The sequence below is a fragment of the Pleurodeles waltl genome, chromosome 4_2, assembly GCF_031143425.1.
Source record: "Pleurodeles waltl isolate 20211129_DDA chromosome 4_2, aPleWal1.hap1.20221129, whole genome shotgun sequence".
Taxonomy (NCBI): domain Eukaryota; kingdom Metazoa; phylum Chordata; class Amphibia; order Caudata; family Salamandridae; genus Pleurodeles; species Pleurodeles waltl.
This window is the reverse complement of record NC_090443.1, coordinates 531,765,156-531,786,519: the sequence shown is the minus strand read 5'-3', so window position 1 is coordinate 531,786,519 and position 21,364 is coordinate 531,765,156. Positions and strand designations below refer to the sequence as shown.

The following is a 21,364-nucleotide window of genomic DNA, read 5'->3' as shown; positions in this document are numbered from 1 at the left end:
GGGGGAGACCCTGAATCGGTGTAGACTGGATTATGCAAGGAGGGCACAGTTTGTGCCCTTCAAAGCATTTCCAGAGGCTACCCCTCCCATGCCTGTAACACCTATTTCCAATGGGAGAGGCTGTAATTACCCCTCTTCCAAGGGAAATGCATTGTTCTGCCTTCCTGGGATTGAGCTGCTCAATCCCCAGGAGGGCAGAAACTTGTCTGTGAGGTGGCAGCAGCAGCTGGGGTTGCAGTTGAAACCTCAGAGAGCTGGTTTGGCAGTACTGGTGGTCCATGGTAGAGCCCCCAGGTGCATGGGATTGGCCCCCATTACCAGATTTGGATTGGGGGGTGGGGGGGGATCAATTCCATCATCTTGGACACCTCACATGGCCATATTCGGAGTTACCATTGTGAAGCTACATATATGTATTGACATATATAGTGCATGCTTATAATGTTATCTCTCACTCACAAAGTCCTGGATTTGGCCCTGGACACTGTGGGGGCACCTTTGCTAGAGCATGGGTGCCCTCACACACAGTAACTTTGCACCTAGCTTTCAGTAAATGAAGGTTAGACATATAGGTGATTTTATAAGTTACTTACTGCAGTGTAAAATGGCTGTGAAATAGTGTGTGCACTATTTCACTCCGGCTACAGTGGTAGTCCTGAAGAAAAGTTTGTATGAGCTCCTTATGGGTGGCAAAAGAAATGCTGCAGCCCATAAGGATCTCCTGGAACCTCAATGCCTGGAGTACCTAGGTACCATATAGTAGGGTCATATAAGGGGGGGGTCCAGTGTGCCAATCAGAATTGGAATATGGAGTCACTAAACTATAGTGACAAATTTGGTAAGTAGAGAGAGCATAAGCACTGGAGTTCTGGTTAGCAGAACTTTAGTGACACAGTTAAGCATACTGACGCACATAGGCCACAAACTATGAGAACTGGGGTTCTGGCTAGCAGGATACCAGTGAGACAGTAAAAACATACTGACAAACACTCACAAACAGGACAAAACGGGGGTAACCATGCTAGAAAAAGGCTACTTTCTCCCAATAGGTCAGGCAGCTCACCATACAAAATCCTGAAACTCTGCAGGCACAAGGAAATGTATTGCATTGCAAGAAGGCAAACTGAATTTTGACTGCTGTCTTTGAACACAGAGCAAATGCGACAAGAATAAGATTTAAAGGCATCTTAATTGCTAATTCAGTTTCTGACTGAACAGAACACCTGTTCCTTGTCCACTCGCCAGAAGGGTCGAGTGGAATCTAAAAATAGCTCGACCTCCTAAAATAAAACTCAACATAGCAAGTGGTCGAGTAGATTTTTTGAGCCCTGGTGATGTCAGCTCTTTTCTTGCCCAGTGGATTGCTGTTGTGTGACATGTTTCTCACACCCCACCTTGAGGTATCCCAGCCACTTAGAGGCCTCTTCTATTCTGGTCTGTGTGCATTTTCCTGGTAGCTTTCCAACACATTTGTTTTTCTCATTTGTAATTTATATTTTATTGTGTCCTTCCTCCTCCCCACTATTTCAAAGTAAGGAATAGTATGCACAGAGTCCAACGGTTCCCCTTAGAGGTAAGATAGTGGCAAAAAGAGAGAATTCTAATGCTCTATTTTGTGGTAGTGTGGTCGAGCAGTAGGCTTATCAGAGGGTAGTGTTAAGCATTTGTTGTACACACACAGGCAATAAATGAGGAACACACACTCAGAGACAATTCCAGGCCAATAGGTTTTTGTATAGAAAATATATTTTCTTAGCTTATTTTAAGAACCACAGGTTCAAGATTTACAAGTAATACTTCAAATGAATGGTATTTCAGGTAGGTACATTAGGAACTTTGAATTAGCAAAATATCCTATACAGTTTTCACACAAATGGCAAATAGCTATTTTAAAACTGGACACTGTGCAATTTTCAACAGTTCCTGGGGGAGGTGTTTGTTAGTGTAAGGAAATGCCTCCTTGGCATGGTTGCCCCCTGACTTTTTGCCTTTGCTGATGCTATGTTTACAATTGAAAGTGTGCTGAGGCCTGCTAACCAGGCCCCAGCACCAGTGTTCTTTCCCTAACCTGTACTTTTGTATCCACAATTGGCAGACCCTGGCATCCAGATAAGTCCCTTGTAACTGGTACTTCTAGTACCAAGGGCCCTGATGCCAAGGAAGGTCTCTAAGGGCTGCAGCATGTCTTATGCCACCCTGGAGACCTCTCACTCAGCACAGACACACTGCTTGCCAGCTTGTGTGTGCTAGTGAGGACAAAACGAGTAAGTCGACATGGCACTCCCCTCAGGGTGCCATGCCAGCCTCTCACTGCCTATGCAGTATAGGTAAGACACCCCTCTAGCAGGCCTTACAGCCCTAAGGCAGGGTGCACTATACCATAGGTGAGGGTACCAGTGCATGAGCATGGTACCCCTACAGTGTCTAAACAAAACCTTAGACATTGTAAGTGCAGGGTAGCCATAAGAGTATATGGTCTGGGAGTCTGTCAAACACGAACTCCACAGCACCATAATGGCTACACTGAAAACTGGGAAGTTTGGTATCAAACTTCTCAGCACAATAAATGCACACTGATGCCAGTGTACATTTTATTGTAAAATACACCCCAGAGGGCACCTTAGAGGTGCCCCCTGAAACTTAACCGACTATCTGTGTAGGCTGACTAGTTTTAGCAGCCTGCCACAAACCGAGACATGTTGCTGGCCCCATGGGGAGAGTGCCTTTGTCACTCTGAGGCCAGTAACAAAGCCTGCACTGGGTGGAGATGCTAACACCTCCCCCAGGCAGGAATTGTCACACCTGGCGGTGAGCCTCAAAGGCTCACCTCCTTTGTGCCAACCCAGCAGGACACTCCAGCTAGTGGAGTTGCCCGCCCCCTCCGGCCAGGCCCCACTTTTGGCGGCAAGGCCGGAGAAAATAATGAGAATAACAAGGAGGAGTCACTGGCCAGTCAGGACAGCCCCTAAGGTGTCCTGAGCTGAGGTGACTCTAACTTTTAGAAATCCTCCATCTTGCAGATGGAGGATTCCCCCAATAGGGTTAGGATTGTGACCCCCTCCCCTTGGGAGGAGGCACAAAGAGGGTGTACCCACCCTCAGGGCTAGTAGCCATTGGCTACTAACCCCCCAGACCTAAACACGCCCTTAAATTTAGTATTTAAGGGCTACCCTGAACCCTAGAAAATTAGATTCCTGCAACTACAAGAAGAAGGACTGCCTAGCTGAAAACCCCTGCAGCAGAAGACCAGAAGACGACAACTGCCTTGGCTCCAGAAACTCACCGGCCTGTCTCCTGCCTTCCAAAGATCCTGCTCCAGCGACGCCTTCCAAAGGGACCAGCGACCTCGACATCCTCTGAGGACTGCCCCTGCTTCGAAAAGACAAGAAACTCCCGAGGACAGCGGACCTGCTCCAAGAAAGGCTGCAACTTTGTTTCCAGCAGCCTTGAAAGAACCCTGCAAGCTCCCCGCAAGAAGCGTGAGACTTGCAACACTGCACCCGGCGACCCCGACTCGGCTGGTGGAGATCCAACACCTCAGGAGGGACCCCAGGACTACTCTGATACTGTGAGTACCAAAACCTGTCCCCCCTGAGCCCCCACAGCGCCGCCTGCAGAGGGAATCCCGAGGCTTCCCCTGACCGCGACTCTTTGAATCCACAGTCCCGACGCCTGGGAGAGACCCTGCACCCGCAGCCCCCAGGACCTGAAGGACCGGACTTTCACTGGAGAAGTGACCCCCAGGAGTCCCTCTCCCTTGCCCAAGTGGAGGTTTCCCCGAGGAATCCCCCCCTTGCCTGCCTGCAGCGCTGAAGAGATCCCGAGATCTCTCATAGACTAACATTGCGAACCCGACGCTTGTTTCTACACTGCACCCGGCCGCCCCCGTGCTGCTGAGGGTGAGATTTCTGTGTGGGCTTGTGTCCCCCCCGGTGCCCTACAAAACCCCTCTGGTCTGCCCTCCGAAGACGCGGGTACTTACCTGCAAGCAGACCGGAACCGGGGCACCCCCTTCTCTCCATTCTAGCCTATGTGTTTTGGGCACCACTTTGAACTCTGCACCTGACCGGCCCTGAGCTGCTGGTGTGGTGACTTTGGGGTTGCTCTGAACCCCCAACGGTGGGCTACCTTGGACCAAGAACTAAGCCCTGTAAGTGTCTTACTTACCTGGTTAACCTAACAAATACTTGCCTCCCCTAGGAACTGTGAAAATTGCACTAAGTGTCCACTTTTAAAACCGCTATTTGTGAATAACTTGAAAAGTATACATGCAATTTTGATGATTTGAAGTTCCTAAAGTACTTACCTGCAATACCTTTCGAATGAGATATTACATGTAGAATTTGAACCTGTGGTTCTTAAAATAAACTAAGAAAATATATTTTTCTATAACAAAACCTATTGGCTGGATTTGTCTCTGAGTGTGTGTACCTCATTTATTGTCTATGTGTATGTACAACAAATGCTTAACACTACTCCTTGGATAAGCCTACTGCTCGACCACACTACCACAAAATAGAGCATTAGTATTATCTCTTTTTACCACTATTTTACCTCTAAGGGGAACCCTTGGACTCTGTGCATGCTATTCCTTACTTTGAAATAGCACATACAGAGCCAACTTCCTACAGTTAGTATTTACAGGTAAGTAAGCCACCTACGGGGTTCAAGTTTGGGTCCAAGGTAGCCCACCGTTGGGGGTTCAGAGCAACCCCAAAGTTACCACACCAGCAGCTCAGGGCCGGTCAGGTGCAGAGGTCAAAGTGGTGCCCAAAACGCATAGGCTTCAATGGAGAAGGGGGTGCCCCGGTTCCAGTCTACCAGCAGGTAAGTACCTGCGTCTTCGGAGGGCAGACCAGCGGGGTTTTGTAGGGCACCAGGGAGGACACAAGTCCACACAAAGTACACCCTGAGCGGCACGGGGGTGGCCGGGAGCAGTGTGCAAACAAGCGTCGGGTTCACAATAGGAATCAATGGGAGACCAAGGGGTCTCTTCAGTGACGCAGGCAAGGGGGGGGGGGGGGGGGGAGGGGCTCCTCTGGGTAGCCACCACCTGGGCAAGGGAGAGGGCCACCTGGGGGTCGCTCCTGCACTGGAGGTTGGATCCTTCAGGTCCTGGGGGCAGCGGATGCAGTGCCTTTACCAGGTGTCGGGTCTTTGAAGCAGGCAGTCGCGGTCGGGGGGAGCCTTGGGATTCTCTCTGCAGGCGTCGCTGTGGGGGCTCAGGGGGGTCAACTCTGGCTACTCACGGTCTCGTAGTCGCCGGGGAGTCCTCCCTGTGGTGTTTGTTCTCCACCATCCGAGCCGGAGGCGTCTGGTGCAGAGTGCAAAGTCTCACGCTTCCGGCGGGAAACGTGTGTTGTTTCAAAGTTGCTTCTTAGTTGCAAAGTTGCAGTCTTTGGTGAACAGAGCCGCTGTCCTCGGGAGTTCTTGGTCCTTCTAGATGCAGGGTAGTCCTCTGAGGCTTCAGAGGTTGCTGGACCCTGGGAACGCGTCGCTGGAGCAGTGTCTTTAGAAGTGGGGAGACAGGCTGGTAGAGCTGGGGCCAAAGCAGTTGGTGTCTCCGTCTTCTCTGCAGGTTTTTCAGTTCAGCAGTCCTCTTCTTAGGTTGCAGGAATCTGAATTCCTAGGTTCTGGGGAGCCCCTAAATACTGAATTTAGGGGTGTGTTTAGGTCTGGGGGGTTGGTAGCCAATGGCTACTAGCCCAGAGGGTGGCTACACCCTCTTTGTGCCTCCTCCCCACATGGGGTCAGAAACTCGTCTCTCAGCAGCAGGCTGGCACAGACCAGTCAGTCCTGCACTGAACAATTGGGTAAAATACAGGGGGCATCTCTAAGATGCACTCTGTGTGCATTTTTAAAAAGATGTGGTAAAGTAATAGACCATTCATTCTAGAATTTTGGTTGTTGACAGGTAAACAACTGAACCAACTCTGTTGCATTATCCCAATATGACTTCAGAAAAGATGATCGATTACTAGCAAATTTATCTAATGGATTTCTGATTCTGAAGATGGGCCTCTTAGGATCTGTGGTGTACTTGCTCTTTCACTCTCACACCATTTTGCTAAAATTATTTATTGCTCTATGGATTTTTGGAGAAGATTCCTAATTGAGGTATGGAAGATGTACTGCTAAGAAGGAAAATATTTTACTTTCATATTAATTCTTTTTTATATAGCTGTGTAGTATGTTTTGTTTAAAGTTGATTTGTCGTGCATGCTTTTATGAATCTTATTCTGGGCCACTGGAATTATGTGGCAGGGCAGGACCACATTATCCTGCAACTCCACTTTGGTCCACCATGTTCTTGTAGTCCTCCCACATTGCAAATAAATGCTGGTTCTGCAAGTTTCCTGGCCTGATGACCTGTTGATGGTTCTGGCCATTGTGGCACGAGAGATTACTTGACTAAAGCTTTTAAATGTTTTTGGATGTTGGTTTGGATTTCCACTGGAAAATTGGAATGTGTATAGTTTTTTATTATTAGGTCATGTGTTTCTTATAGTGTTAAGGGGTTGTAGGTAAATGGCTCTGTATACACTATCTCAAAGTGAGAGATAGTGTGCACAGAGTCCTAGGGTTCCCCTTAGAGGTTGATAGTGGCAAAATTAGATGATACTAATGCTCTATTTTGTGGTAGTGTGTGTAAGGAAATGCCTCCTTGGCATGGTTGCCCCCTGACTTTTTGCCTTTGCTGATGCTATGTTTACAATTGAAAGTGTGCTGAGGCCTGCTAACCAGGCCCCAGCACCAGTGTTCTTTCCCTAACCTGTACTTTTGTATCCACAATTGGCAGACCCTGGCATCCAGATAAGTCCCTTGTAACTGGTACTTCTAGTACCAAGGGCCCTGATGCCAAGGAAGGTCTCTAAGGGCTGCAGCATGTCTTATGCCACCCTGGAGACCTCTCACTCAGCACAGACACACTGCTTGCCAGCTTGTGTGTGCTGGTGAGAACAAAACGAGTAAGTCGACATGGCACTCCCCTCAGGGTGCCATGCCAGCCTCTCACTGCCTATGCAAGTATAGGTCAGTCACCCCTCTAGCAGGCCTTACAGCCCTAAAGCAGGGTGCACTATACCATAGGTGAGGGTACCAGTGCATGAGCATGGTACCCCTACAGTGTCTAAACAAAACCTTAGACATTGTAAGTGCAGGGTAGCCATAAGAGTATATGGTCTGGGAGTCTGTCAAACACGAACTCCACAGCACCATAATGGCTACACTGAAAACTGGGAAGTTTGGTATCAAACTTCTCAGCACAATAAATGCACACTGATGCCAGTGTACATTTTATTGCAAAATACACCCCAGAGGGCACCTTAGAGGTGCCCCCTGAAACTTAACCGACTGTCTGTGTAGGCTGACTAGTTCCAGCAGCCTGCCACACTAGAGACATGTTGCTGGCCCCATGGGGAGAGTGCCTTTGTCACTCGGAGGCCAGTAACAAAGCCTGCACTGGGTGGAGATGCTAACACCTCCCCCAGGCAGGAGCTGTAACACCTGGCGGTGAGCCTCAAAGGCTCACCCCTTTGTCACAGCCCAGCAGGGCACTCCAGCTTAGTGGAGTTGCCCGCCCCCTCCGGCCACGGCCCCCACTTTTGGCGGCAAGGCTGGAGGGAACAAAGAAAGCAACAAGGAGGAGTCACTGGCCAGTCAGGACAGCCCCTAAGGTGTCCTGAGCTGAAGTGACTCTAACTTTTAGAAATCCTCCATCTTGCAGATGGAGGATTCCCCCAATAGGGTTAGGATTGTGACCCCCTCCCCTTGGGAGGAGGCACAAAGAGGGTGTACCCACCCTGAGGGCTAGTAGCCATTGGCTACTAACCCCCCAGACCTAAACACGCCCTTAAATTTAGTATTTAAGGGCTACCCTGAACCCTAGAAAATTAGATTCCTGCAACAAGAAGAAGAAGAAGGACTGCCCAGCTGAAAACCCCTGCAGAGGAGGACCAGAAGACAACAACTGCCTTGGCTCCAGAAACTCACCGGCCTGTCTCCTGCCTTCCAAAGAACTCTGCTCCAGCGACGCCTTCCAAAGGGACCAGCGACCTCTGAATCCTCTGAGGACTGCCCTACTTCGACGACGACAAGAAACTCCCGAGGACAGCGGACCTGCTCCAAAAAGACTGCAACTTTGTTTCAAGAAGCAGCTTTAAAGAACCCTGCAACTCCCCGCAAGAAGCGTGAGACTTGCAACACTGCACCCGGCGACCCCGACTCGGCTGGTGGAGAACCAACACCTCAGGGAGGACCCCCGGACTACTCTACGACTGTGAGTACCAAAACCTGTCCCCCCTGAGCCCCCACAGCGCCGCCTGCAGAGGGAAACCCGAGGCTTCCCCTGACCGCGACTCTGAAACCTAAGTCCTGACGCCTGGAAAAGACCCTGCACCCGCAGCCCCCAGGACCTGAAGGACCGGACTTTCACTGCAGAAGTGACCCCCAGGAGTCCCTCTCCCTTGCCCAAGTGGAGGTTTCCCCGAGGAAGCCCCCCCTTGCCTGCCTGCAGCGCTGAAGAGATCCCTTGATCTCTCATTGACTAACATTGCGAACCCGACGCTTGTTCTAACACTGCACCCGGCCGCCCCCGCGCCGCTGAGGGTGAAATTTCTGTGTGGGCTTGTGTCCCCCCCGGTGCCCTACAAAACCCCCCTGGTCTGCCCTCCGAAGACGCGGGTACTTACCTGCAAGCAGACCGGAACCGGGGCACCCCCTTCTCTCCATTATAGCCTATGCGTTTTGGGCACCACTTTGGACTCTGCACCTGACCGGCCCTGAGCTGCTGGTGTGGTGACTTTGGGGTTGCTCTGAACCCCCAACGGTGGGCTACCTTGGACCAAGAACTGAACCCTGTAAGTGTCTTACTTACCTGGTAAAACTAACAAAAACTTACCTCCCCCAGGAACTGTGAAAATTGCAGTGTGTCCACTTTTGAAATAGCTATTTGTGAATAACTTGAAAAGTATACATGCAATTGAAATGATTCAAAGTTCCTAATGTACTTACCTGCAATACCTTTCAAACAAGATATTACATGTTAAATTTGAACCTGTGGTTCTTAAAATAAACTAAGAAAAGATATTTTTCTATAACAAAACCTATTGGCTGGATTTGTCTCTGAGTGTGTGTACCTCATTTATTGTCTATGTGTATGTACAACAAATGCTTAACACTACTCCTTGGATAAGCCTACTGCTCGACCACACTACCACAAAATAGAGCATTAGTATTATCTATTTTTACCACTACTTTACCTCTAAGGGGAACCCTTGGACTCTGTGCATGCTATTCCTTACTTTGAAATAGCACATACAGAGCCAACTTCCTACAGTGTGGTTGAGCAGTAGGCTTATCAGAGGGTACTGTTAAGCATTTGTTGTACACACAGGCAATAAATGAGGAACACACACTCGGACAACTCCAGGCCAATAGGTTTTTATATAGAAAAATATATTTTCTTTATTTTTAGAACAACAAGATTCAAATTTGAGGTAAGTACATAAATTGCAAAGTACTTCACACACATAAGTATAGAACTTTGAAAACATTAGTGCACACAGTTTGGGTTAAAATCGCACATAGCTATTTTAAAAGTGGACACAGTGCAAAAATCAACAGTTCCTGGGGGAGTTAAGTAAACATTAGTTTCTCAGGTAAGTAAAGCACTTACACATTCAGTCTCCTAGGCATAGGCAGCCCACCATTGGGGGTTCAAGGCAACCCCAAAGCCACAGCACTAGCAACACCGGGCCGGTCATGTGCAGAGGTCTAAGGAGGGCCCAAAACACATTGGCGCCTATGGAGAACAGGGGTGCTCCGGTTCCAGTCTGCTAGCAGGTAAGTACCTGCATTCTCTGGTAGCAGATCAGGGGTGTTTTGTGGAGCACTGGGGGGACTCGCACAAAACACACCCTCAGCGGCACAGGTGTGGAGTTTGCTGTAGAAATCAATGGAGGACCCGGGGGGTCACACTGGCGATACAGGGAGGCTTCTTTGGGCAGCCACCAACTGGGCTAGAATGAGGGCCGTCTGCTGGTCACTCCTGCACGGGTAGGTGGTTCCCATTGTCCTGGGGGCTGCGAGTGCAGTGCTTGGTCCATGCATCAGGTTCCTTTGTTACTAGACAGTTGCGGTCAGGGGGAGCCTCTGGATCTCCTCTGCAGGCGTTGCTGGTGTGGGGGTGCAGGGAGGTCGACTCAGTGTGTCCACGTCATTGGAGTCGCATGGGAGTCCTCTCTGCTGTGTTGGTTGTCCTGAACTCGAGGGCGTTGGGTGCAGAGTATGAAGACTCACACTTCTGGCGGGATGTGAGAGTCTCTTTAAAGTTGCTTGTTGGTTGCAATTTTGTTGCTGTTTCTGGACAGAGCCACTGTCCTCTGGAGTTTCTTGGTCCTTTGGTTGCAGGGCAGTCCTCTGAGTCCTAAGAGGTCGCTGGTCCCGCTGGATGCTTCGCTATGCAGGTTCTTTGAGTCTGGAGACAGGCCGGTAGGGCTGGGGCCAAGTCAGTTGTCTCTGCGGGGCTTTCAGTTCAGCAGTCCTTCTTGTTGTAGGTTGCAGGAATCTGATTTCCTGGGTTCAGGGTCAGTGTGTTTAGGTCTGGGGTCAGTAGCCAGTGGCTACTGTCCTGGAGGGTGGCTACACCCTCTTTGTGCCTCCTCCCTTAGGGGAGGGGGGCACATCCCTATTCCTATTTGGGGAATCCTCCAAAACCAAGATGGAGGATTTCTAAAGGCAGGGGTCACCTCAGCTCAGGACACCTTAGGGGCTTTCCTGACAGGTGGGTGACTCCTCCTTGTTTTTCTCATGATCTCCTCCGGACTTGCCGCCAGAAGTGGGGGCTGTGTCCGGAGGGGTGGGCATCTCCACTAGCTAGGATGCCCTGGGGCGCTGTAACAGGCATGAGCCTTTGAGGCTCGCCGCCAGGTGTTACAGTTCCTGCAGGGGGAGGTGAGAAGCACCTCCATTGAGTGCAGGCTTTGTTTCTGGCCACAGAGTGACAAAGGCACTCAGCCCATGTGGCCAAAAACCTGTCTGGTTGTGGCAGGCTGGCAGGAAGAACTGGTCAGCCTAACACTAGGCATTGGACTGGTATACAGGGAGCGTCTCTAATATGCCCCCTGTGTGCATTTTTCAGTAAATTCCACACTGGCATCAGTGTGCATTTATTGTGCTTAGAAGTTTCATACCAAACTTCCCAGATTTCAGTGTAGCCAATATGGAACTGTGGAGTTCGTAATTGACAGACTCCCAGACAATATACTCTTTATGGCTACCCTGCACTTACAATGTCTAAGGTTTGGCTTAGACACTGTAGGGGCATAGTGGTCATGCAACTATACCCTCACCTGTGGTATAGTGCACCCTGTCTTAGGGCTGTAAGGTCTGCTAGGGGGGTGACTTACCTATGCCACAGGCAGTGGGCTAAGGGCATGGCACCCTAAGGGGAGTGCCATGTCGACTCAGTCTTTTTCTCCCCACTAGCACACACAAGCTGTGAGGCAGTGTGCATGTGCTGAGTGAGGGGTCACCATGGTGGCTTAATACATGCTGCAGCCCTTTGAGACTTCCCTGGCCACAGGGCCCTTGGTACCAGTTACAAGGGACTTATCTGGGTGCCAGGGCTGTGCCAATTGTGGGAACAAAGGTACAGTTTATGGAAGGAACACTAGTGCTGTGGCCTGGTTAGCAGGGTCACAGCTCACTTTCAATCATAACTGGCATCAACAAAAGGCAAAAAGTTAGGTGGTAACCATGCCAAGGGAGGCATTTCCCTACAGGGGTGGAAGGAGCAAAATGTAAGTTGAATTTTGGAGTGAACCTGGTTAGTAAAATCTTGCTGATGGGGAGCAAATATGCTTCGATGTGGTCTGTTACATATATGTTATGGTGAACTCTTATGGAGCTGCGGTGTTCGTGCTTGTTTAACCACACAAGACCTCTTGGCTTTCTTAATAGTTCTGTTAACTTGATTCCATACTGTCTTTGAAGAAGTTTTTATATTTCTGGTTGCAGGCTTTCCTCCGTTGTAGTTTGAGGCATTTCTGTTATATAGTTTTTTGGGCATGTTTAACATTTTTGCATCTTGATAGAACCATTGTTTTTCCAGTGACACGGGCGAGGGTGTGTGGTGTTTTTTTTATTTATTTTTTTATAATAAATGTGAACCTGATAATTGAAGTTCTTGGTCAACCTTTGTTGGAATTTCTGCATCGACATTAAGGAATTCAGGGATGGGATTGCAGATAATGTTGTCTGCAGAATGCTTAGGCCAATTTTCTTCAGTGATCTGGTTGTCCTAGTTGTAATAGGAGCAGCTGAAAATGTTGACCAGAAGAGATTAAGGTTAAAGTGGATGAATTGGTAATCACTCCATGCTAGGTGAATGTTTCCGGTAATTGAGAGTATGGCCTGCCAAAGTAATAATTCTGTCAAGTTTATTGCTGCATGTCTAGTGATTCAAGTTGGCAGTAATATTTGTGGTTAAGTGGTGGTTTATCGAACTACCTTTTGAGATTCCCCCACCAGGACACATGTGTTTCAGGAATATATTGTAATTTCTGCGATTGATATGGACAAGCTTAGAACTAGTTGCAGTTAATATTCTGAGGCTGACCCTTCATCAGTATATAGTCACTTAGCCATGTTTTACTGATGGTTGGATATGTGCCTGTTCTCGTTAAATCATCAGTAGGTACAGGGCATGTTCTGTGCTCCTTTGGCTAATTGTGTGGTTTGCTGTTGCTGGTGGGACAGCCATTGTGGTGTTTTCTTTTCTTTTTTTTTTTTTATTAGGAAAGAGGGATCTTGGCTAAGGACTACTATGGTTAAGTGTTAATTGATAGGATTTCTGCTATGACTGTTAATTTCACTTTTTTATTCTTTCCTTCCCCTACTGATTCCTCTAGATTAGTAGAAGTGGGCTCATTTTTAATTTGTTAACCTCTTGCAGCATTTATTTTGCCAGGTTTGTTGATCGTGGATCAGGAAGTAATGAAAGAGGTTAGTGTATTGTCTAGGAAGTGGGCCCTGAAGGTGGATTGGAGTTTCAGTGACAGTTGGAATGGGCAGTGTGGTGGTTTTTGTGAATGTTCATCTTGTGGGTCACCTAGTTGATCTGGTTCTCTATTGCATTTCTGACTAGCATTTAATCGGAAGTTGTAAGGGTTGATTAATGCATGCTCACTCATTACAAACAAGGCTGATAATTGGCATTGCTTTGAGGTAAAATGGGGTATTCTTAAACTTGTTTAATGTTCATGACCAAACCATAGATACTCCCTGTTAAGCCTTAGACCAAGGCATCTAAATTTTACTCCATTAACTCTAAAAAGGTTACGAGTTCCGTTAATTGATTACATGAGGCCCTCGTATTCTAAAATATAGTTTACCTCATTTAAGGCTTTTAGTTATCTACATGTGCTGATGACACAAAGATGGCACCTTTGAGGGTGATCTGATTGTGAAGTGATAACCCCACTGTGGTTCAGCCTTAAGCCCAGCTCCTGGGCCGTCAAAGTGAAGCCCTTCCCAGCCTTTATATTTTAGGCTACAGTAGCCTCTAGTCCCTTCATGCCATTTCTTCATGTCAGCAGCTGCAGAGAGGAATCGAGCATATATAAATACTTTTTTTTGTCTGCCTCTGGCCTGTCTAGTGCCAGTGTCCCCTTTCCTTGCTGTATCTGCGGTTTTGACAATCTGTATCAAGGCAAGTGTCTCCATATTTTTAGCTGTCATGACTTCTTCATACAATACTTAAATCTTAGTGTTAGTGGCAGTCTATCTTTTTTTTTTCCAGCCTGAAGATCCTGCATATCCGGTTTCACTTGTATTAGGAAAATTAGTTCATTTTGAGCCCTCGCAAAGGCAGACAAATTGTGGTGTGGTGCCATGGTCCCCACCACAGGAGAACTGGAACCCCTGGACCAGCAGCAATATCGATGAAGGCCCATTGGCATACGTAAGTGTTGACTCTCCCTAAAGTCTCCTGCAGGGCTTTTATATTCTATTGAAAGGTTATCAGCTTTGTGCACTTCTGTAGTTTTAGCATCTAGGATAATGTTGTGCAAGATGTAGTTGTTTGTTTCTTGCTTGTGATCCAGAGCTATGAACAATGAGAGAATTGAGCCACGGTAATTGACTAAATTTAATACCATCACTTGGTGTCGTGTATTTTTTATTTTTTTTCTTTCTTTCAGGCAACTCAAGAGCAGATCAGTGCTGACCTGAGGAGTGACCTGATGTTTCAGCTAGAGAAAGATCAGAACTTGCAACAGGTATATAAAACACTTGCAGCCTTTGGCATAAAGGAGCTGGTGAATGAGTTGGGGGGTGGGGGAGGGGTTATTTTATTTCTTCTTTGGAGTGGGGGAAGGCTTGATTCTGTTGGTGCACACAACTTAGTGCCTGTGCTTTCTTTGAAGTAGAAGCAGATAATGTACTTGCAGAGGTGGTTGTAATAAAACGCTTCCTGTGCTCTGACCATTGGGTGATGCCTTTGTGTCGGATGGAAAAAGACCCTCCCCTTCAAGGTGCATGGTGCACTGTTGGTGTGGCAGTGGACGGGTGACACAGAGCTGCTTGTCTTCTCATGAGCAGGAATAAGCAGACTGAAGCCCCACAGGGGGAACACAGTGGCGTAATATACCACGCTGGCAACGTCCAACAAGCTTGGGTGGTGGTGGTGGGAGGGGTCAGCACCCAGGGGAAACCACAGCAGCTTCCTCTGTGGAAGCGCCGTTAAGGGTGGAACCTATGGGGCACCTGTATTGGGATGACGTGAGGTCCAGAGACCACTTGTTGCAGCCATTCAAAGCTAAGAGTGGAGACTAGGACCAGTGTGGTTTTATGCCCTTGTCCAGCACAACCTTCAATCTGTGACACTTAACCAGACAAAGACTTTGTCCTCGTTACATTATACTGAGAAGGCATTTGAAGTGGAGCTACCTCATGAGAGTGCTCCAGGATATGGGCTTTGGCCCAGTCTTCTGGGAATGGCTATGTCTATTGTGTGCTAGGCCCCGTCACCAGTGTCAAAATGAGAGGGGAAAGTTCCAAGGCTTGGTCAGTGGAGCATGGCACCTGTCTGGGATGCCCTCTCTCGCCATTGCTATTTTGAACCTATGGGGCATACGAATGAGCAAGACAACCCACGTGATCTCAATGAATGCGGACGTTGTACTACTGGTGTATGCCCACTCTCCTACTGAAGCAATACTTGTACTAATGCAGCATCTCACCTAGCGATTCTTTAAATCCGCCCCCCCCCCCCCCCCCACCCTTTTTGGGGTCTTGTGTCAAGCGTCTTTCCCTTGGAGACTGGCCCGGGTACCTCGGAACCAACTACAAGACAGATGGGAACCTGGAGAGTTTCTGGCACCTCCTGCGTCATGGTCACGAGGATGCCAATCGAGCATCTGCAAATTTTGAACGGGTAGTTTGGAAGCTCACTAAAGCAGTCACCTTCTGGAATACACTTCCTTCCCCCCCCCCCCCCTTTGCCGTATTAGTCATGGGGAGAGCAACCGTGGCAAAAATGGGCTTCCTTCCTGGAGCCTTTACCTACTACAACATGCATTCTCTGCTCCACAAAAAGTTATTTCAGAAGCTAGATAGTCTGCTTATTTCATTGGTGTAGGCGCGGACACTTAGCAGGGTTTATGGGTTGCTTCATTGGGGAGAGGGCAGACACCTTATTTCCCTGCTCTACAGAGCATTCCATGAGGCTCAAATGAACCAGGAATATAAAGTAAGAGTCGTCTGGAAGGTAGACCTAGGAGAGCCTATTGCCAACTCGTACTGAGTGTGCGTGCAGTCTGATAAAAATCATAATAACTACTCCACTTTAACTTCCTGCATCGCATATACGTAACACCGGCCAAGCTCAACTATGTTGATTCTAATAGGAGGACAAGATATACACGTTGCCGGGAGAAAGGGGTCGCTTTCCGTTATCTTGCACAGATGGTCATTGGTAGAGGTGAGGGGTGGGTTGGTAACCTCGGTACGATGTTGGATTAGTTTAATGAGTACAGGGACACAGATATGGACTAGAGATTTAGTGGTATGAGGAGATATTACCCCTCACTATTTAAGAGATAACATTGTCAAGTGAGAATTATCGATATTTGCGACATTTACAATCTGCTTACTGTCTTGACAAATGTATTGATTATGTACTCTGTCAAGAACATTGTGACAGGGATGCAGTATATTTCGAAAGGTTCAAGATGGCAGCATTTGTTTTTGCAGGGCAGACTTATCTATGGATGCTTGACAAAACTTAGCAGCCAAGCTATTTAGGCCTAGTGATGCCAAGCTAAGAGCCCTTTCCTGGCCTCTTACGCACCCCCTCACTGTCTCACCAATACAATGCTGGTGCATGTCATTGTCAAAGAAGTAGTGGCTTCTCTCCATGAGGAAGTGCAGACTCCAGCTCTTATAGCATATGTACTTTTCCCTTCGGTCTGCAGTGCCCCTTTCTATGAGCTAATTTGGGCTGGAATTGCTGTTCTGAGATAGACTAGATCAGGTGGGCCATCCTGCCAAAGGGTTTCTTCTCTAGAAGAGTGAAGTGTGTCTTGCTTTCAGCGCTCAGTGGAAAGGGTCTCTGAACCAAGTGATCGCTTCATGACCTTCCTCCTTCCCAACCATCTTAATGTGTCCTGAAAAATGTATAAGAAAATAATTATCTGTCTAATTAAATGTCCCATCTTTGGAAGTGTCATAGGAGCATGGCTATTTAATAAAATGAAAATTATCACTAATCTGCTTGGCATAAGGCATTTAAAACAATGCTACTGTGCTACATTTCTGACTTGTTTCCTGCAACACATTGCAGGTATGAACACTGTGCAAATTCCAAAGACACAAGTTTGCAGAAGTTCTGTCTTACTTTTCATTTTTAGAGCGACACGCTTCCCAATTCCTTCCCTTCCCCCCCCCCCGCCATTGCAGTAAGTAATTAATAATCTTCCCAGTTTGTAGCTGGTCTACCCAAACAGGCATAAAGAAGCTTCAGGTCATATAGTTGACTATCTCTGTAGGATCCTACTAAACTAATTGTCTCGTGAGCATAGACACCATGTCTTCTCCCCAATGGATGTAGCGGAGTTTAAAAAAAAAATAAAAATTTAAGACCAATAAAAAGGGACAATACCACAAGCTTTGTTAGCAGTAGGCTTGTAGGACTCTCATGCAGGTGTTTTGGGGCATGCAAGAAAATGTAACTTACAGATCTTTAGTTGAAGGACGTGTCTGGAGGGATCTTACCACTCTTAAGAGATGTGATGTATTGTACCTGCAAGACTGTCTTTCTTTTCCATTCAGTGTTTCCCTTCTCCTATGTCCCTGCTTTTGTCTGTGTGGGATGGAGCGTGGGATAGTGTCTCTGCACTGGAATAAGTTGGAGACTTTATGTATTTTGTACTTTGGAGTCTGTTATCTTTTGGTGAGTAGACCAATGTAGCGATTAACTTGTATGGATTGTATTTCAGTCTATCAGATCTTAATTAAATATAATATCCAGTTGTTTTCTTAAACTAGTAATATTTGTTAATGTAATAAAACATGACCCTTTAAATAGGTTTTACGATTTTAGGTGTTGAGGAGCAATCCAAAATCTGTAATTTTCCCATCATCCTACTTTTGTGACACAAGGTGTTCTTACACAATAGCATAAGGCTTTGCGTTGAAATGATGTGCCTCATAAGTGGAATGCTGTTGTGCACAACCTAAACTACACTTTTTTTTTTTTTCTTTTTTTTCTCAGACTCTGCGTGAACGTGAATCTCTTCCTGTAAAGCAGTTTGAACAACCGATCTTGGATGCAATCCATAACAATCCTGTGATCATCATCCGTGGGGCAACAGGTTGTGGTAAGACCACTCAGGTACCACAGTATATATTGGACGAGTTCATCTTGAATGGCCGGGCTGCTGAGTGCAACATTGTTGTCACCCAGGTGAGTCATGTCTGAGAGAGATAATAACACAACTGGGTGATGCGAAGTTTTACCATTGCTTGTGCACTTGAACAATCATTCGTATTTGTATGGTACACACCACAAACCAAAGCACAGATTTGGTGAGAAGAAACAATCTGTAAGAGAAAAGATTATTTCAGTGGTCCTTGAATCGGGAATTTGTGATCTTTTACTGAAAATGTCCTATCCTCATTTGTACAGTAAATTTGGGTTAAACGAAAATCTTTTATTAGATTTTGTTTTTAAAGGCATTTAGGGCTTAGTTTTTATCTTGGGATACAGATGACTGTTTATTAAAACATTAAAGGCCAAAAAGGAGTAATTAAAAGTAACTCATAAATAAGTGTGCCAGTGCATATGACCAAACACCATAAGATCAGAACTAGGCTATGAGGCCCCACGATGAGCTGGTATGAAGTATTTTCAATATGTAGACAAGTTGGTGTGCTTTCAGAGACCTGGCATGAATGTCTGTGACCACCACTTGTTACATCTGGTGATAAAGGTGAGAATTGGACTGCAAACCCTCTTAGGGCATCAAAATTGTATACCCTAAATAACTTCAGGATTGCAAGCACTTTTTGTGGGCATTTGACATTTTTTTTTTTTTCTTCCTTTTTTTATTTCAATTCACAGCCCAGAAGGATCAGTGCTGTGTCAGTAGCAGAGAGAGTTTCCTACGAACGGGGAGAGGAACCAGGAAAAAGCTGTGGATATAGTGTGCGGTTTGAGTCCGTTCTTCCTCGTCCACATGCCAGCATTATGTTTTGCACTGTAGGTCAGTACTTGCTTCATTGGCTCTTTCTTGTATATCGAAGATGAGGGTGTATGCTACAAATGAGTTGCCTAGAACGTCATGCCACAAAGGGGTTGTCTAAACAGCGTTTTCCAAAACTGTGGGTCACAACCCACTATCGCCAGGTGATTTCTGGTAGGTCGTGAAAGAATAATAAGGATGTCCCATTCACTGTGCTTCAAAGACCAAGATCAAAATGTTAGACGCTGACAAATTGTTGTTCTTTTAATAAGAGGACTTTCTTCTTTTCTTTCTCGGACTGCAAAGTGAGATGAGTTTTCAGAGTGACCTACATGGCAATCTTGCTGGGTTACAGGGAATGTGAAAGGAAACTGTGTATTTCATTTTTTGTAACGCAACAAAATTGAAATACCTGTAAACTAACTACACTTTTCAGAATATAGCAAGAGTTAGGAAAACAAATATAAAACGCAATTCTTTGTTATTCGAAGGTGTGATGGAAAAGATATTAATAGGGGCAAGACACTTATTTGGTATTGTGCAAAATGACATCTTCACTGGAACCGAATTTCCCAACATTATCCTGTGTGCTGTTTGTAGGAAAGTGCCTCTTTTGACATGGTTACACCCACTTTTTGCACTGGTACTTAGGTATTTTGGCTGAAGGTGCACTGGGTTCCTGCTACCTGCCTGAGCAGATGATATGCCCTTCTGATGTCTAGACCGATTACTTGAAATTACATGTGAACAGGGAAGCCATTTTAAGATATGTACTAGGCACTGGTCATTACAGGTTACCCAGCACATAATGGTTTCACTAAAACCTATGGTGTTAGGTTTTCATAAGTCTCATATTAATAAATCCATACTGATGCCAGTATTGGATTTATTCTGACATGCACCGAGAGAGCACCTTAAAGGTGACCCTGAAGCCTACCAGATCCTTAGTGTGCTGGGAGACTATCGTTCAGCCTGCTACCACCAATATGTTTCTGGCCAACCCACCTCCGGAACGGGGTGCCGGCTCTCTGAGGCAAGCAACAATGACTGCTCTGGTGGGAGGTGTTATCACCTATGCAAGTGATGCTTCCCCTAGACATGGGAGATGCCACCCCCTACCCTAAAGCCCATTTGGCTCCCGGAGAGGCAGAAAATTAGCTATCCAGGCTAATCACACACTTAAGATGGGCATTCTGATGTGCTGCATGAAGGAATGGTTCCACCATCTTGTTTTTGGTGAAACTAGGAGCTTTTGGGACAGGGTTATTCTCTCCCCCCCCCCCCCCCCCACCCCCATGGTCATATAGGTGGTGTAGTAACCCCAGGTGTAATTAGCCCATCGGCCATTACCTACACTCCTCTAAACTCCCCTAAATTGAGTATTTAGGTTGCCTTCTGACACCAGGAACTCTGATTCAACTGACTAAAAAGAGGACAAAGACGAGCCAACCAGCATTACTGTTAGAGAAGAATGCAAAACTCTATAAATAGTATATTATTGTGGTAGTTCACAGTATTTTGAAAGCATGTCTACTGTAGCATTTAAAAAATTGGCATCAGCTTGTCTCTTACAGCTAGGTGAGTCGCAAAAGTTTGTTCCAAGAATTGGGTTGTGGATCTGAAGTATTAGCACTGATCCATAAAACTGCTCCTTGTGAATTTTTTCCCCTTGATTGTAGCAGCTGTTGGGGCTTCTCTTGTAGGTTATTAATGCTCTGTTTGCTTCTGTAGGAGTCCTTCTGAGGAAGCTAGAAGCTGGAATCCGAGGAATCAGTCATGTGATAGTGGATGAGATCCACGAAAGGGATATAAATGTGAGTTACTCTGTTTCCGTCTCTATCAGTTTGTCTGTAATGCTCCGATGTGAGATGTGCTCAGCATAGATCGTTCATCATACTTTCCGTTTACCTCCCTATAGACTGATTTCCTTTTGGTGGTCTTGCGAGACGTTATCCAGACCTACCCTGACATCAGAGTCATCCTCATGTCTGCTACCATCGACACCACGATGTTCTGTGAATATTTCTTCAACTGTCCACTCATCGAGGTGTATGGCAGAACCTTCCCAGTAGAAGGTTTGTATGGCTGTGTACAAGGAATACTAACCATGGTTACCAGTGATCACGTTGCTCACAAGCACACAGCTATTATTTTGCCTCCTCTGATTGTAGTCTGTTTGCCTCACATATAACAGACTGGGAGACATCACTGTACCCATGCTCATGCTTGCACTCAGAGGCAGCCCCATACCTTCAGATCCATAGCTTTACCCCCTTTTTTTGTTTCTGCAGAATATTTTTTGGAGGATTGCATCCAAATGACCCAGTTTATACCACCACCCAGGGATAAAAAGAAGAAGGATAAAGATGATGATGCCAGAGATGATGAAGAGGCAAGTTGACACTTAATTGTGGAGTGTGTATTGATGGATGTTTGGGTAATGTCTGTTCATGCAAAAGCATGACCCCTCAGGAACAACACAGAATGTTAACTGGAGCAGAGATGGGGAATAGGGATTAAGGACCTTGGGTATACTGAGCAATTTTTTTTGGGGGGAGGAGGATGGATTGTTAAACTTTGCTCACAAATGAGTGCTATATTTCTTACCCTGGTTGGTATAG

At 46.6% G+C, this 21,364-nt stretch overlaps 1 protein-coding gene across 4 annotated transcripts in view; it reads left to right on the top strand.

The window, feature by feature from the left end:
* Positions 1-21,364, top strand: part of DHX9 (DExH-box helicase 9) — a 226,517-nt gene that overhangs the window by 36,859 nt on the left and 168,294 nt on the right. For all 4 annotated transcript variants that reach the window (XM_069232052.1, XM_069232050.1, XM_069232051.1 and 1 more), the window contains 7 exons: positions 13,802-13,963; positions 14,202-14,279; positions 17,774-17,965; positions 18,623-18,764; positions 20,475-20,557; positions 20,662-20,818; positions 21,035-21,135. In XM_069232052.1, the coding sequence (XP_069088153.1) occupies positions 13,802-13,963; positions 14,202-14,279; positions 17,774-17,965; positions 18,623-18,764; positions 20,475-20,557; positions 20,662-20,818; positions 21,035-21,135 (915 nt within the window). The remainder of the gene's footprint in view (positions 1-13,801; positions 13,964-14,201; positions 14,280-17,773; positions 17,966-18,622; positions 18,765-20,474; positions 20,558-20,661; positions 20,819-21,034; positions 21,136-21,364) is intronic.